This window comes from Pecten maximus, chromosome 14 (genome assembly GCF_902652985.1).
Source record: "Pecten maximus chromosome 14, xPecMax1.1, whole genome shotgun sequence".
NCBI lineage: Eukaryota > Metazoa > Mollusca > Bivalvia > Pectinida > Pectinidae > Pecten > Pecten maximus.
The window spans coordinates 23,003,605-23,016,222 of NC_047028.1; the positions used below are offsets into that span (position 1 = coordinate 23,003,605).

The following is a 12,618-nucleotide window of genomic DNA, read 5'->3' on the forward strand; positions in this document are numbered from 1 at the left end:
AGTGATGAGGAGTCGGCTCTACTGAGCTATTTTATATGAAAAATAGGGGTATATTTTATACAAATAGTGTCTTTGGATGAAAGGATCAGGATCAATCTGTAGTTCAAGGGGAAGGAAATGGGGGGGAGGCCAAGGTAGAGTTCAAGGGGACAGAAAGGTGGAGTCCAAGGTGGAGTTCAAGGGGACAGAAAGGTGGAGGCCAAGGTGGAGTTCAAGGGGACAGAAAGGTGGAGGCCAAGGTGGAGTTCAAGGGGACAGAAAGGTGGAGGCCAAGGTGGAGTTCAAGGGGACAGAAAGGTGGAGGCCAAGGTGGAGTTCAAGGGGACAGAAAGGTGGAGGCCAAGGTGGAGTTCAAGGGGACAGAAAGGTGGAGGCCAAGGTCGAGTTCAAGGGGACAGAAAGGTGGAGGCCAAGGTCGAGTTCAAGAGGACAGAAAGGTGGAGGCCAAGGTGGAGTTCAAGGGGACAGAAAGGTGGAGGCCAAGGTGGAGTTCAGGGATAGGAAAGGTGAAGTCCAAGGGGAAGGAAAGCTGGAGCTAAAGGAAGAGTTCAAGGGTAAGAAAGGTGGAGTCCGGGGTGGAGTTCAGGGATAGGAAAGATGGAGTCCTAGGTGGAGTTCAAGAGGAAGGAAAGGTGGAGTTCAAGAAGGAAAGGAGTCCAAGATGCAGTTTAAAGGGGAAGGAAAGATGAAGTCCTGGGATGAGTTCAAGGGAAAGGAAAGGCAGGGGGAGTCCAATGTGAAGTTCAAAGGGAAGGAAAGGTGGGGTCCTAGGTGGAGTTCAAGAGGAAGGAAAGGTGATTTTAATCCCAACAAAGAAAATAATAGAAAAGGCCTGGTGCTTAAAATTTGAAAAGTGCTAACAGAATAGAGAGGAAAAGGCAGAGTTTATCAGGAAAGAAAAAAAGAAACAGGCTCAATAGAAGCTCATAGGAAAAGACAGCTCAAGCTCATTACAAGCTCTAGATATCAGGGAAAGGAAGGCAGACCTCAGCAGTTACTTGTGAATAAGAAGAGAAAGACAGAGCTCGAGCTCATAAGGAGCTCAAAATGATGGGTTGTAAAAGACAGAACAGCTAGAGTTTCTCAAGGAAAGAAAGGGAATACAAAAGTCATTATAGGAACTTGGACACACATTAGAAAATATATTTGAAATAAACTACTTTCAGATGACTGTACTCATCCAAATGTGAAGTTAATCAATAACAAACACTTTGTTTAAAATTCTACATTCATATCTTTCTGCCACACCCAAACATTCCATTATGTAATAACTGGATTAAAAAGTAATGATTTTCCTATTGTAAACTTTGTCCAATCAGATCGGAATCAAAGCTGGCCGAGACTTTATTGATTAAGCGTCATACAAATCTGTAATTAGGTACAGTGTATTGTTCCGGATCAATGGTCCTGGGGGTTGGATACAGAATACATAAAGACACATTTCTCATCATTAGCATCAGCTACTTAGTAACACTGCTTATTGATTCACAATGTACATATGTAGAGAGTGTAGGTAAAACATATACCTGACTCTGATGTACAGGTAAAATTAGTCTACAGGTAAACGTAAATAAGTAATGACCTAGTGGTTGCATTAACACGCTAATACATGTACATAAGTCATGTATAATTCATGTTTAAAGTTGTTCTTCCTTCCTATAAACAGCCCTGAAAATTGCAACTTCAGCAATATTTTATGTTGATTATGACGAGAAAAATGATGTTGTACTGTAGTGTTGAGTTTCAATTGTATAGTTTTGAAAACAGAATGAGATGGTTTTGTATTGTTTAAGAATCATTTGACAGAAAATATTTGCAATCTGTCATGAAGACCCAGTTTATCTTAGATGCATTTTTTAACACAATAGGTCATATAATATTAATGCTGTATTTATACCAAAGTCAGTGCCTGTTATAACATCCACTTAAGCCTATGTGCACAATCTAAAAAACAAAACAGATTATTAATTATGACCCATTTTAATTGCCTATACATATGTATATGCATGAACACAGAAATATGAAAATCTCAATAGTGCAAATGGAACCTCCTTTATATTAGGAATCCTGTTTTTGAAAATGTTCAGATTTCAAGGGTGTGTGTATGAAATCGAGGCAGGGGGCAAAAGATCCAATTTGGATCCGAGAATCATGCTGTACATGTGTGGGACTCACTCAAATTTTGAGTACAAACTACCATGTATATCTTTTAATATTGGGACTCGTCAAAATTTTAAACTCTTTTGACCTCCCACCTTTGACCTCCTGTGATTCCCATCACACCCAAAAGAAATACATGTACCACTCTCATCATCATCAGCAGTATTGCTATGCATCATCATATATAACATGGTATATATTTATTGTTGACATCATTTACATGTATGGGCCCAGTTTCATCAATGTTCTTTAACTTAAACTTTTTGAGAAGAAAATTTCAGCTTACATACTTTTCTTAAATTAATACTTTCCTATTGGAAATTTCATTTATAAGTTAATGAATGTTGATAAAACTTCGGCTAGAAGAGCAGTCTGATAAGCTTTGATTTTCATTTATCTAGAAATACAATGTAGACAGCTTTCTCTCCACCACCTGAGTCTATGATTGATTAAAAGACTGGATATTGTATTTACATACATTTGTATGGCCAGTAATCGATTAAGACATCAAATACAACCTTGTTAAGTCTAAGTGGTCTAAATTCAGGTGACTGCATGGATTTTTATATGTCTTCCAAATATGTGACATGACCAGCCCTTGGGTTTGAAGGGACATATGTGTCCGATTATATTAACCCATCATATTTCTGAGAAATTAGAAAATTTGTCTTTGGAAATTGCTGGAATTTTGCTAGGGTTCAACAAGGTAAGGGGTAACCAGCCTCACTGCATTTCCTTTCACAGAGAAAAAGAATTAAGGCCAATGGTACATGTGCTTATAGGGTCTCAAATGTTTTTGTTTTTTTTTTAATAATCAAGCAGAAATTCAAATAGATTGAAATCAAGACACATCTAACAATTTCTCATAAAATCTCAAGATTTAATTAGGAAAAATATGCGAGAAGATAATTATATTCTCCCCTCTGCCTTACATATATCGCTAGCTACATTAACATATAGCTACATACATGTATATATATATGTATATACATGTGCAATCAAACTTCAAAGCAGTCACTTATTGGACTCTGTTAATTTATTCTTATAAAATGTTGATGAATATCACCATTGTAAGACTCCAATATCATTATTTTATTATCTATTTGTGACATGTATACATGTATTTGCACATATTGTTTACAAAAATATAATACACGTTTCGGTTACGCCCACTGATAACCCTCAACCCGCATAGATCTTATCTTGTTTAAACTAATCAACACCTCATAATATCAATTACATTCAACCAACATCACTAATTGTGATTACTTAATTATGGGTTTTAGATAAAATTGTGATAATACAGTACAAAGTTAGCTCGTGTTACTGACCACATGTTTATCGCTAAAGCATGACAGCTCAACCACTTTCCCTCAAAGGCTGTAAATGAATGTCAACGTGTCTGTATGTAAGAATAAAGACAAAACAGCGAGTCATATTTCTCCACTTCACACACAGGTGAAAACGTGTGTATAATACGAACGTTTGAATAATGACCATATCCAGAAATATATCAGAACTTACCTTTGATACCGATAAAAAGCGAAAATCCGTATCACATCTGATGAAGGTTGTAGGTATTTGTGACTTCCGCCATACTTTGATGATGTCACGATATTATATTCCCTCAGGTTGATGATAAGCGCACCTGTACAGGTAGCTGAACGTTTGATTATATTTTGAAACAATGTGTTTAAAACGACATTTTCTCTTCTTCGCGTAAAATTGATTAGTTAATTATATTTGCGATACTCGTTTTTACACATCAGCCCACACACACTTCAAATTTCGTGAATATCACTGAATAACCCCAGGTCAAAGTGGAAAAGTTGAGAGGTCACAATGGATTGTATATTTCCCACAATCCATTGTTGTCAAGGCGCCATATTGGATGTTTTGGTTGGTGAATCGATAGTTTGTTGAGTACGAAAATGGCAGATGCTGCTGTTGAACAGCCGCCTCCAACAACACAGACACAGGCCGGAAACACATACGTGATTCGTCCAAATTTTCAACATAAGTAAGTTTGTAAAAGAATTGAAAATTAATGTACAATAACATAAAACAAAACTTAGCCGGCTGATTATAATCAGAACATCACAAGACCACATGCACCACGAGAAACAGGTGCTGTGTACAGTGGTAGAGTAGTGTTTTATGTGTGGTATATTTCCGCTAAAATTTACAGCATATGTAAACTTTTATAAAAAAACGAAGTTTCTCGAATCAAACTGTAAAGTTGTATCATCCGGATCCTTCACAATTTTCTTTTACTTGTAAGGCTTATCGTTTTACAATATATGGTGTAGGGGAGGTAACTCTACAATTACATTCCAGCATTCCCAGTATATATTGCAGCCACGAAAAAAAAGAGAGAGAAAAAGAAAATGATTTACAGATGAACAGGTGTATTTATCAGTCGACCCACATTTTACTTTTTTTCAATCATAAAGATAAAAGAAACCAAAAAACAAGAAAAATGAATTATCGCCGGGCATGACTCAATAAATATACTGTAAAATAAGCTTAATCCAAACTTGAATGGTTACTAGGAGCTCAGCTTCCCGATTAACCCTTATTCCCTGTATGTCCCAAACACCTGTTGAAGATAAGTAGCAGCAAAATAGCAGATAACTTAAATGATAATAAGCTCAGATACAAGTTCAATGTGCACTGTGACATGTGTTGACTTAGTTTTGAAAAGGTTTGGATGGTATATATACCAGAGACTTGTATATCAGGGAGACTGGTAACAGTCTATATATCTTACCAAATATCACCCATGCCCGGAAGTATCGGAGTGCCTCATTCTGAAACCCAGGTGACACCGAATTCGCTGCCATATTGGCTGCATCGCCTCGTAGCGTTTCGAAACACACTGGGATTTAAAGCCTATTTTGTGGCGAAATAGACCGACATTAAATGCAGGTCACACGTTTGATTTCTGGTTTGGTATAATTTAACAAATCGGTGTAAAGTTTGCGTTATTTCATTGATGTAATGAGAGGTAAATACTAAATGTGTCTTCAAATTAAGGTCGATATACAAAGATACAAAAACTTGTATCGTGCAGTGGGTCAAAATTACCAAAATGGTCCAGGATACTCCTTTTTTTCTAGTGAAGAGAAATTTAATCTGTTGAATGCTATATTTTATTTGACATTTCATACATTGTTCTTAATTTCAAATCGGTCTGACGTTTAGAAAATACTTTATTTTATATCAGAAATCGGGCACTTTCACGTGACGAAGAAGACACAAATTAGCATGTTATTCAAGCTTTGGGTCAAAATTTCCCAAACAGTCCAGGATATTCCTTTTTTCTAGTGAAGTGAAATTTAATCTGTTGAATGCTATATTTTATTTGACATTTCATACATTGTTGTTCTTAATTTCAATTGGGTCAGACGTTTACAAAATACTTTATTTTATATCAGAAATCGGGCACTTTCACGTGACGAGGAAGACACAAATTAACACGCTACTGATAAGTGATGGGTCAAAATTATCAAAACGGTCCAGGATATACTCCTTTTTTTCTAGTGAAGTGAAATTTAATCTGTTGAATGCTATATTTTATTAGCCCACCATCATCAGATGGTGGGCTGTTCAAATCGCCCTGCGTCCGTGGTCCGTCGTCCGTCCGTCCCTCCGTCCGTCCGTCCCTCCGTCCGTCCGTCCCTCCGTCCGTAAACAATTCTTGTTATCGCTATTTCTCAGAAAGTACTGAAGGGATCTTTCTCAAATTTCATATGTAGGTTCCCCTTGGTGCCTAGTTATGCATATTGCGTTTTGAGACCAATCTGAAAACAACATGGCCGACAGGCAGCCATCTTGGATTTTGACAATTGAAGTTTGTTATCGCTATTTCTGAGAAAGTACTGAAGGGATCTTTCTCAAATTTCATATGCAGGTTCCCCTTGGTGCCTAGTTATGCATATTGCGATTTGAGACCAATTGGAAAACAACATGGCCGACAGGCAGCATCTTGGATTTTGACAATTGAAGTTTGTTATCGCTATTTCTGAGAAAGCACTGAATGGATCTTTCTTAAATTTCATATGTAGGTTTCCCTTGGTGCCTAGTTATGCATATTGCGTTTTGAGACCAATCTGAAAACAACATGGCCGACAGGCAGCCATCTTGGATTTTGACAATTGAAGTTTGTTATCGCTATTTCTGAGAAAGTACTGAAGGGATCTTTCTCAAATTTCATATGCAGGTTCCCCTTGGTGCCTAGTTATGCATATTGCGATTTGAGACCAATTGGAAAACAACATGGCCGACAGGCAGCCATCTTGGATTTTGACAATTGAAGTTTGTTATCGCTATTTCTGAGAAAGCACTGAATGGATCTTTCTTAAATTTCATATGTAGGTTTCCCTTGGTGCCTAGTTATGCATATTGCGTTTTGAGACCAATCTGAAAACAACATGGCCGACAGGCAGCCATCTTGGATTTTGACAATTGAAATTTGTTATCGCTATTTCTGAGAAAGTACTGAAGGGATCTTTCTCAAATTTCATATGCAGGTTCCCCTTGGTGCCTAGTTATGCATATTGCGTTTTGAGACCAATCTGAAAACAACATGGCCGACAGGCAGCCATCTTGGATTTTGACAATTGAAGTTTGTTATCGCTATTTCTGAGAAAATACTGAATGGATCTTTCTGAAATTTCATGTGTAGGTTTCCCTTGGTGCTTAGTTATGCATATTGCGTTTTGAGACCAATCTGAAAACAACATGGCCGACAGGCAGCCATCTTGGATTTTGACAATTGAAGTTTGTTATCGCTATTTCTGAGAAAGTACTGAAGGGATCTTTCTCAAATTTCACATGCAGGTTCCCCTTGGTGCTTAGTTATGCATATTGCGTTTTGAGACGAATCTGAAAACAACATGGCCGACAGGCAGCCATCTTGGATTTTGACAATTGAAGTTTGTTATCGCTATTTCTGAGAAAGTACTGAATGGATCTTTCTGAAATTTCATATGTAGGTTTCCCTTGGTGCCTAGTTATGCATATTGCGTTTTGAGACCAATCTGAAAACAACATGGCTGACAGGCAGCCATCTTGGATTTTGACAATTGAAGTTTGTTATCACTATTTCTGAGAAAGTACTGAATGGATCTTTCTGAAATTTCATATGTAGGTTTCCCTTGGTGCCTAGTTATGCATATTGCATTTTGAGACCAATCTGAAAATAACATGGCCGACAGGCAGCCATCTTGGATTTTGACAATTGAAGTTTGTTATCGCTATTTCTGAGAAAGTACTGAATGGATCTTTCTCAAATTTCATATGTAGGTTTCCCTTGGTGCCTTGTTATGCATATTGTGTTTTGAGACCAATCTGAAAACAACATGGCCGACAGGCAGCCATCTTGGATTTTGACAATTGAAGTTTGTTATCACTATTTCTGAGAAAGTACTTAATGGATCTTTCTGAAACTTCATATGTAAGTTTCCCTTGGTGCCTAGTTATGCATATTGCATTTTGAGACCAATCTGAAAATAACATGACCGACAGGCAGCCATCTTGGATTTTGACAATTGAAGTTTGTTATCGCTATTTCTGAGAAAATACTGAAGGGATCTTTCTCAAATTTCATTTTGAGGTTCCCCTTGGTGCCTCATTATGCTTATTGTATTTTGAGATCAATTGGAAAACAATATGGCCGACAGACCGCCATCTTGAATTTTGACAATTGAAGTTTGTTATCTCTATTTCTCAAAGTACTGAATGGATCTTTCTCAAATTTCATAAGTAGGTTCCCCTTGGTCCCTTGTATTGCATTTTTGGACCAGTCTGTCCTGAAAACAACCTGGCAAACAAACAGCCATCGTTAAATCTCAAATTTCTTATATAGCTAGGATTCCCTTGTTTGAAAAGTACTGGAGGGATGTCTCAATTTGCACAGATTAGTAAAATGAAGGGAAAAGTAGAGAAAAGATCAATCTGACATGGAACCTATGAAGATCATTCAATGGTGGGCGCCAAGATCCCTCTGGGATCTCTTGTTTGACATTTCATACATTGTTGTTCTTAATTTCAAATCGGTCAGACGTTTACAAAATACTTTATTTCTATCAGAAAAAGGACACTTTAACATGATGAGGAAGACACAAACATGTTATTCAAGCTGTGGGTCAAAATTACCCAAACGGTCCAGGATACTCCTTTTTTTCTAGTGAAGTGAAATTTAATTTGTTGAATGCTATATTTTATTTGACATTTCATACATTATTGTTCTTAATTTCAAATCGGTCAGACGTTTACAAAATACTTTATTTTATAACAAAAATCGGGCACTTTCACATGATGAGGAAGACACAAACTAACACGCTACTAAGTGATGGATCAAAATGACCAAAACAGTCCTAAATACTCTTTTTTTCTAGGGAAGTGAATTCGAAGTTGTATCTGTTAACAATGATATATTTTCCTTGAGATTTCATACAAGGATGCTCTTAATTTCAAACTGATTATTACACCATTTTATATATTAAAAAATGGACACTTTTATCACAATACTTATTAATTTACTATAAAATTGATTCATTGTGAATGTGAAAAATGTGTGTTGTTGCGTCCTGTGCCACCCGGTAATGGCGGTATGTACCCGGTATGGACCACCTCCAGCTAGATGTCACCATATTAACACCCCAAACCCCAACCCCCTCCGGGCATGGACGGTTTTACCTCCAGCTTATACATGTATCTTCAATGCCGGTACAGGTAGGACTGTGATCTAAAGTCCTCTGGCTGCAGTTCAAAGGAACCTTGCAACTTACCTGTAATAAAATTATTTTTACCTGGCTGTGATCGGGTGACATGTTGACAAACGGTGATGAGTACACAAGCAAACTCACACATGTTCCTAATAATTTGATAGTTGTATAATTGTCTGTGGCCAATTTCATGAGGTATCAAACGCTATTTTTATCAGCGGTATTATCAAGCAGGGACATATATATACATATCTTATATGTCCCTTTTTCAAGTAATCATTAAGGAACATAAAATGTCAAACTTTTCAGGAAAATCAAAACCAGGAATAATATGCATAGAAAAAAAATATTAGGAGAAAGATCCTACGGTCGGTTAATTTATGTACATGTCTGTGATAATTAAGACACAATAAAAAATCCTTTAAACTTTGTCATAGTAAAAAAACGTCTCAAACTATGACAGTCAAAATTTTGATTTTTTGTTTTGTTACACCCGGCGATTTTAGGTAAAATTTATCTGAACAAAACAGTAGTAATTGATATTATTTAAGGTCCGTCACTGTGTCACTGGACGATTTGAGCCTTGATCTAACACTAGATCCTGTGTTAGGCGCAGGCGCACAGCCAAATCTCACGACATAAAGCTTCCGCTCCAGATAACAAAAGGGACATGCGTGATGTTGCGAGATTCACCTATCCTTCGAATCTCTGGTATATACGTCTCTGTATATACATAGCCGATGACAAATTAGTTTTTGGACCTAATTCTGTCTGAAAATATAGGAAAAGGGGAAATGCTCATAAAAACTGCTGAAAAACAGTTGAGTCAAAAACATAAGTTCAGACACACATTTCAGGTCAGTGCATGCTGATTGCTGACTACATAAAAGTAACGAGGTACGGACAAAAGCCCCCCCGGACATTAGCCCCTAGGACAAAAGCCCCCCCGGACATTAGCCCCTTCACACTAATCAAAAAGTGGACAAAAGCCCCTTCATAAAAAAAAATATATTTATTTTTTTTATTTTTTTTATGTTTTTATTTATTCATTTTTTTTTTAAAATTACAATATATGTTTTAGCAGTGGTTATATTAAGTGCTACATATATATGTAAGTGACTTCAGTCACCAGTGGCTTCTGCAATGTAAACAACCAGTTCGAAAAACAACTACTTGAACTGTTACATAAACAATAAGCTGTTACACAGGTGTTTGGTAGGTTTTTCATTGATTTTACTGTTACATAAACAATAAGCTGTTACACAGGTGTTTGGTAGGTTTTCAAACTTCAAGACATTTTGTTTTAAATGATAAGCTTTCCTGAAATGTTCAGCTTACTTAATAATATAAAGTTCGAACAAATAAATTATGATGTTTAACCACAGACATATAATGCAGCTCTGACATTGAACCAAGGACTTTCATTTTTCACACAATTATTCTCCAAATTTCAGAGATAAAAACAGCAGTAAGCTTATATATACAGTTTTTGTTTTTCAAAAGTACAGATTCATATAAAGTATACCAGTTAAATTTATAATGAAGGGGCTTTTGTCCGGGGGGGCTAATGTCCGGGGGGGGCTTTCGTCCGGAGGGGCTTTTGTCCTAGGGGCTAATGTCCGGGGGGGCTAATGTCCGGGGGGGCTAATGTCCGGGGGGGCTTTTGTCCTACACTCAAAAGTAACTGGTCAGTGTGGCTTGTACATAGTGTTATAAATATGCAGACCTGCCAACTACTACTATTTTATAGTAATCTTTACTATTTTGTGGTGGTCGTTACTCTTTTTTCTCTCGAAATAGTAGCAAATTACTCTTTTTGATGCAATAGATTTGGCAAGAATTGTTAAGAATTACTCTTTTTTTGCTCAAAAATGGGCCAAATTACTATTTTTGAATTTGAAAGGTTGGCAGGTCTGAATATGGTCTGTGTGTCACATAGCTGATGGAGTATGCTTCTTTGGCTCAGAAGGTAAAGCCATGGCTTATCACGCCTGACCCGGTTTGGATTTCTGTCAGGGCACTTGGCCAGGATGTGTTTCCCTTTTCTTTCACACCATATACATTAGTGAAGTTTTGAAAAGTTTGGATGAAAACCGTCAAGTTGTTGGACATTGATCAGATTCTGTCTACAAACATTGGGATATAGGGACATATATAATTGTCATAAAAGTACACATATAAAAAAAGTAAGCGTAAAACATCATTGTGTGATGACTACATTATTTTTAAAAGAGTTAATTTGGGACAAGATTCAGTATACAATAATATACCTGCACATGGTGGTGGTCATATGCATAGTTGTGCAACTTCACTGTTAAATGAGTTGTCCACACAAATCCTGACAAATATTAGGATTTTTTCGTCTTTAACCCTCCTGATCCTGGGTCTATTGAATTCATACATGAACTTGGGTCGTCATCTTATATTTTTATAGCTATCTGAGTGGCATCTATATAATTATTACAACGTGTCTTAAATTACTATCAATTGGTAAATCAATTGTATTATAATACATTCTTACAGTTACGTGTAACTTTTAGTGTTGACTTGTTTTTTTACCAAAATTGAAGCTAAGTGACATATGATCATTAAATGTTTGCCAAAATTTACTCCTATAGATTAGATGAGACTAAAATTGAAATGTGTCAATTTCCTAAATGTGTAGACTATAGGTTTAATGTTTTTATATAATGGGTCTAACCTCTGGTTTAGTCTGGGGCTTATAAATGCTTGCTCAGATAGTATAAAAAAGATTTCTATGAAAGTAGAACAATATAACAAGGAGGATCCAGTGTATAATACCAGGTAAGCAAATAACACCACTACAAGTCATATACAAAATTAACCTTTACATGTATGTAAATACTGAAAATTCTACAATGATGTATTTTGAAATGTATTGTTTGATCAGGTATTTCGTTTACAAGATGCCTCAATTAAATTATTCCATTACGAATTCATCAACCAAGAAATTTTGATCCAATTAAAAAAAAAAACATAAAATTACTGCTCTTTTTAATCTTAAAATCTGCATCATTTGATAAGTAGATGTTGTACTGTATTTATGCAATGTTTATGAGACGAGGAAATCAAGATTATCTCCCTTCTACTGTTGTCTGGTTAGGAATTGAAAATAGCACTTGGCCTGTACAGGTACTTGTAAAAAGACTATGCCTTTGCTCAAAAACACTACATATATTTCAAATATGTATTTACTCATTATGTTGCTTGTTTAGAAAACATACTTCTCCATTTGCTTTTAACCAAAATCTGATGGTGTCATATGCAGCGGGTTAATTTAAACTTTATAAGATTTAATGTTAGAACTGATAAAAAAGATGCCAATTCTAAAATAAAGTACCTTATAAACATAGAATGTTTAAATTGTGATTTGTGGTTTGTACACTCAATAATTCCTAGGAGAAAGTGCCCAACTATATTTCTTACAATGCTAACTTATCGGGAAGCTATTTGGTGTTATCTGACCCATATATTCTAATGTCAGGGTACATCAGATAGAAGTGCATCTGCCGCCTAAGGGGAAGCTCACCAGCTAATGGCAGTGATTCAACTGCCCCGTGGAGAGCTCACCAGCTGTGTCTTACTTGTGTCTAGATGAGCTAGGCACCTGTCCCTAAAAAAGGATGTAGAAGGGTTATGGAAGCAAAGAGTTATGGAGAAGGTTATTGGCTCAGCAACTTAGTTGGAACAGGCTACAGCTGTTCTT

General features: G+C 36.5%; 3 protein-coding genes across 3 annotated transcripts in view; 2 read left to right on the forward strand and 1 right to left on the reverse strand.

Annotated features, from left to right (window-relative positions):
- The window catches only part of LOC117342825 (guanine nucleotide exchange factor DBS-like), a 103,255-nt gene extending 99,314 nt beyond the window's left edge, over positions 1 to 3,941 (reverse strand). The window contains exon 1 of the mRNA XM_033905084.1: positions 3,685 to 3,941. The gene's annotated coding sequence lies outside the window, so the exon portion shown is untranslated. The remainder of the gene's footprint in view (positions 1 to 3,684) is intronic.
- On the forward strand, positions 77 to 592 carry LOC117341811 (rRNA 2'-O-methyltransferase fibrillarin-like). The gene has a single exon (XM_033903674.1). The coding sequence runs from the start codon at positions 77 to 79 to the stop codon at positions 590 to 592; it is 516 nt and encodes a 171-aa protein (XP_033759565.1).
- Positions 3,942 to 4,022: 81 nt separating the features above from the next.
- The window catches only part of LOC117342826 (tctex1 domain-containing protein 2-like), a 29,791-nt gene continuing 21,195 nt past the window's right edge, over positions 4,023 to 12,618 (forward strand). The window contains exon 1 of the mRNA XM_033905087.1: positions 4,023 to 4,180. Within this exon, the coding sequence (XP_033760978.1) occupies positions 4,092 to 4,180 (89 nt within the window). The 5' untranslated portion in view covers positions 4,023 to 4,091. The remainder of the gene's footprint in view (positions 4,181 to 12,618) is intronic.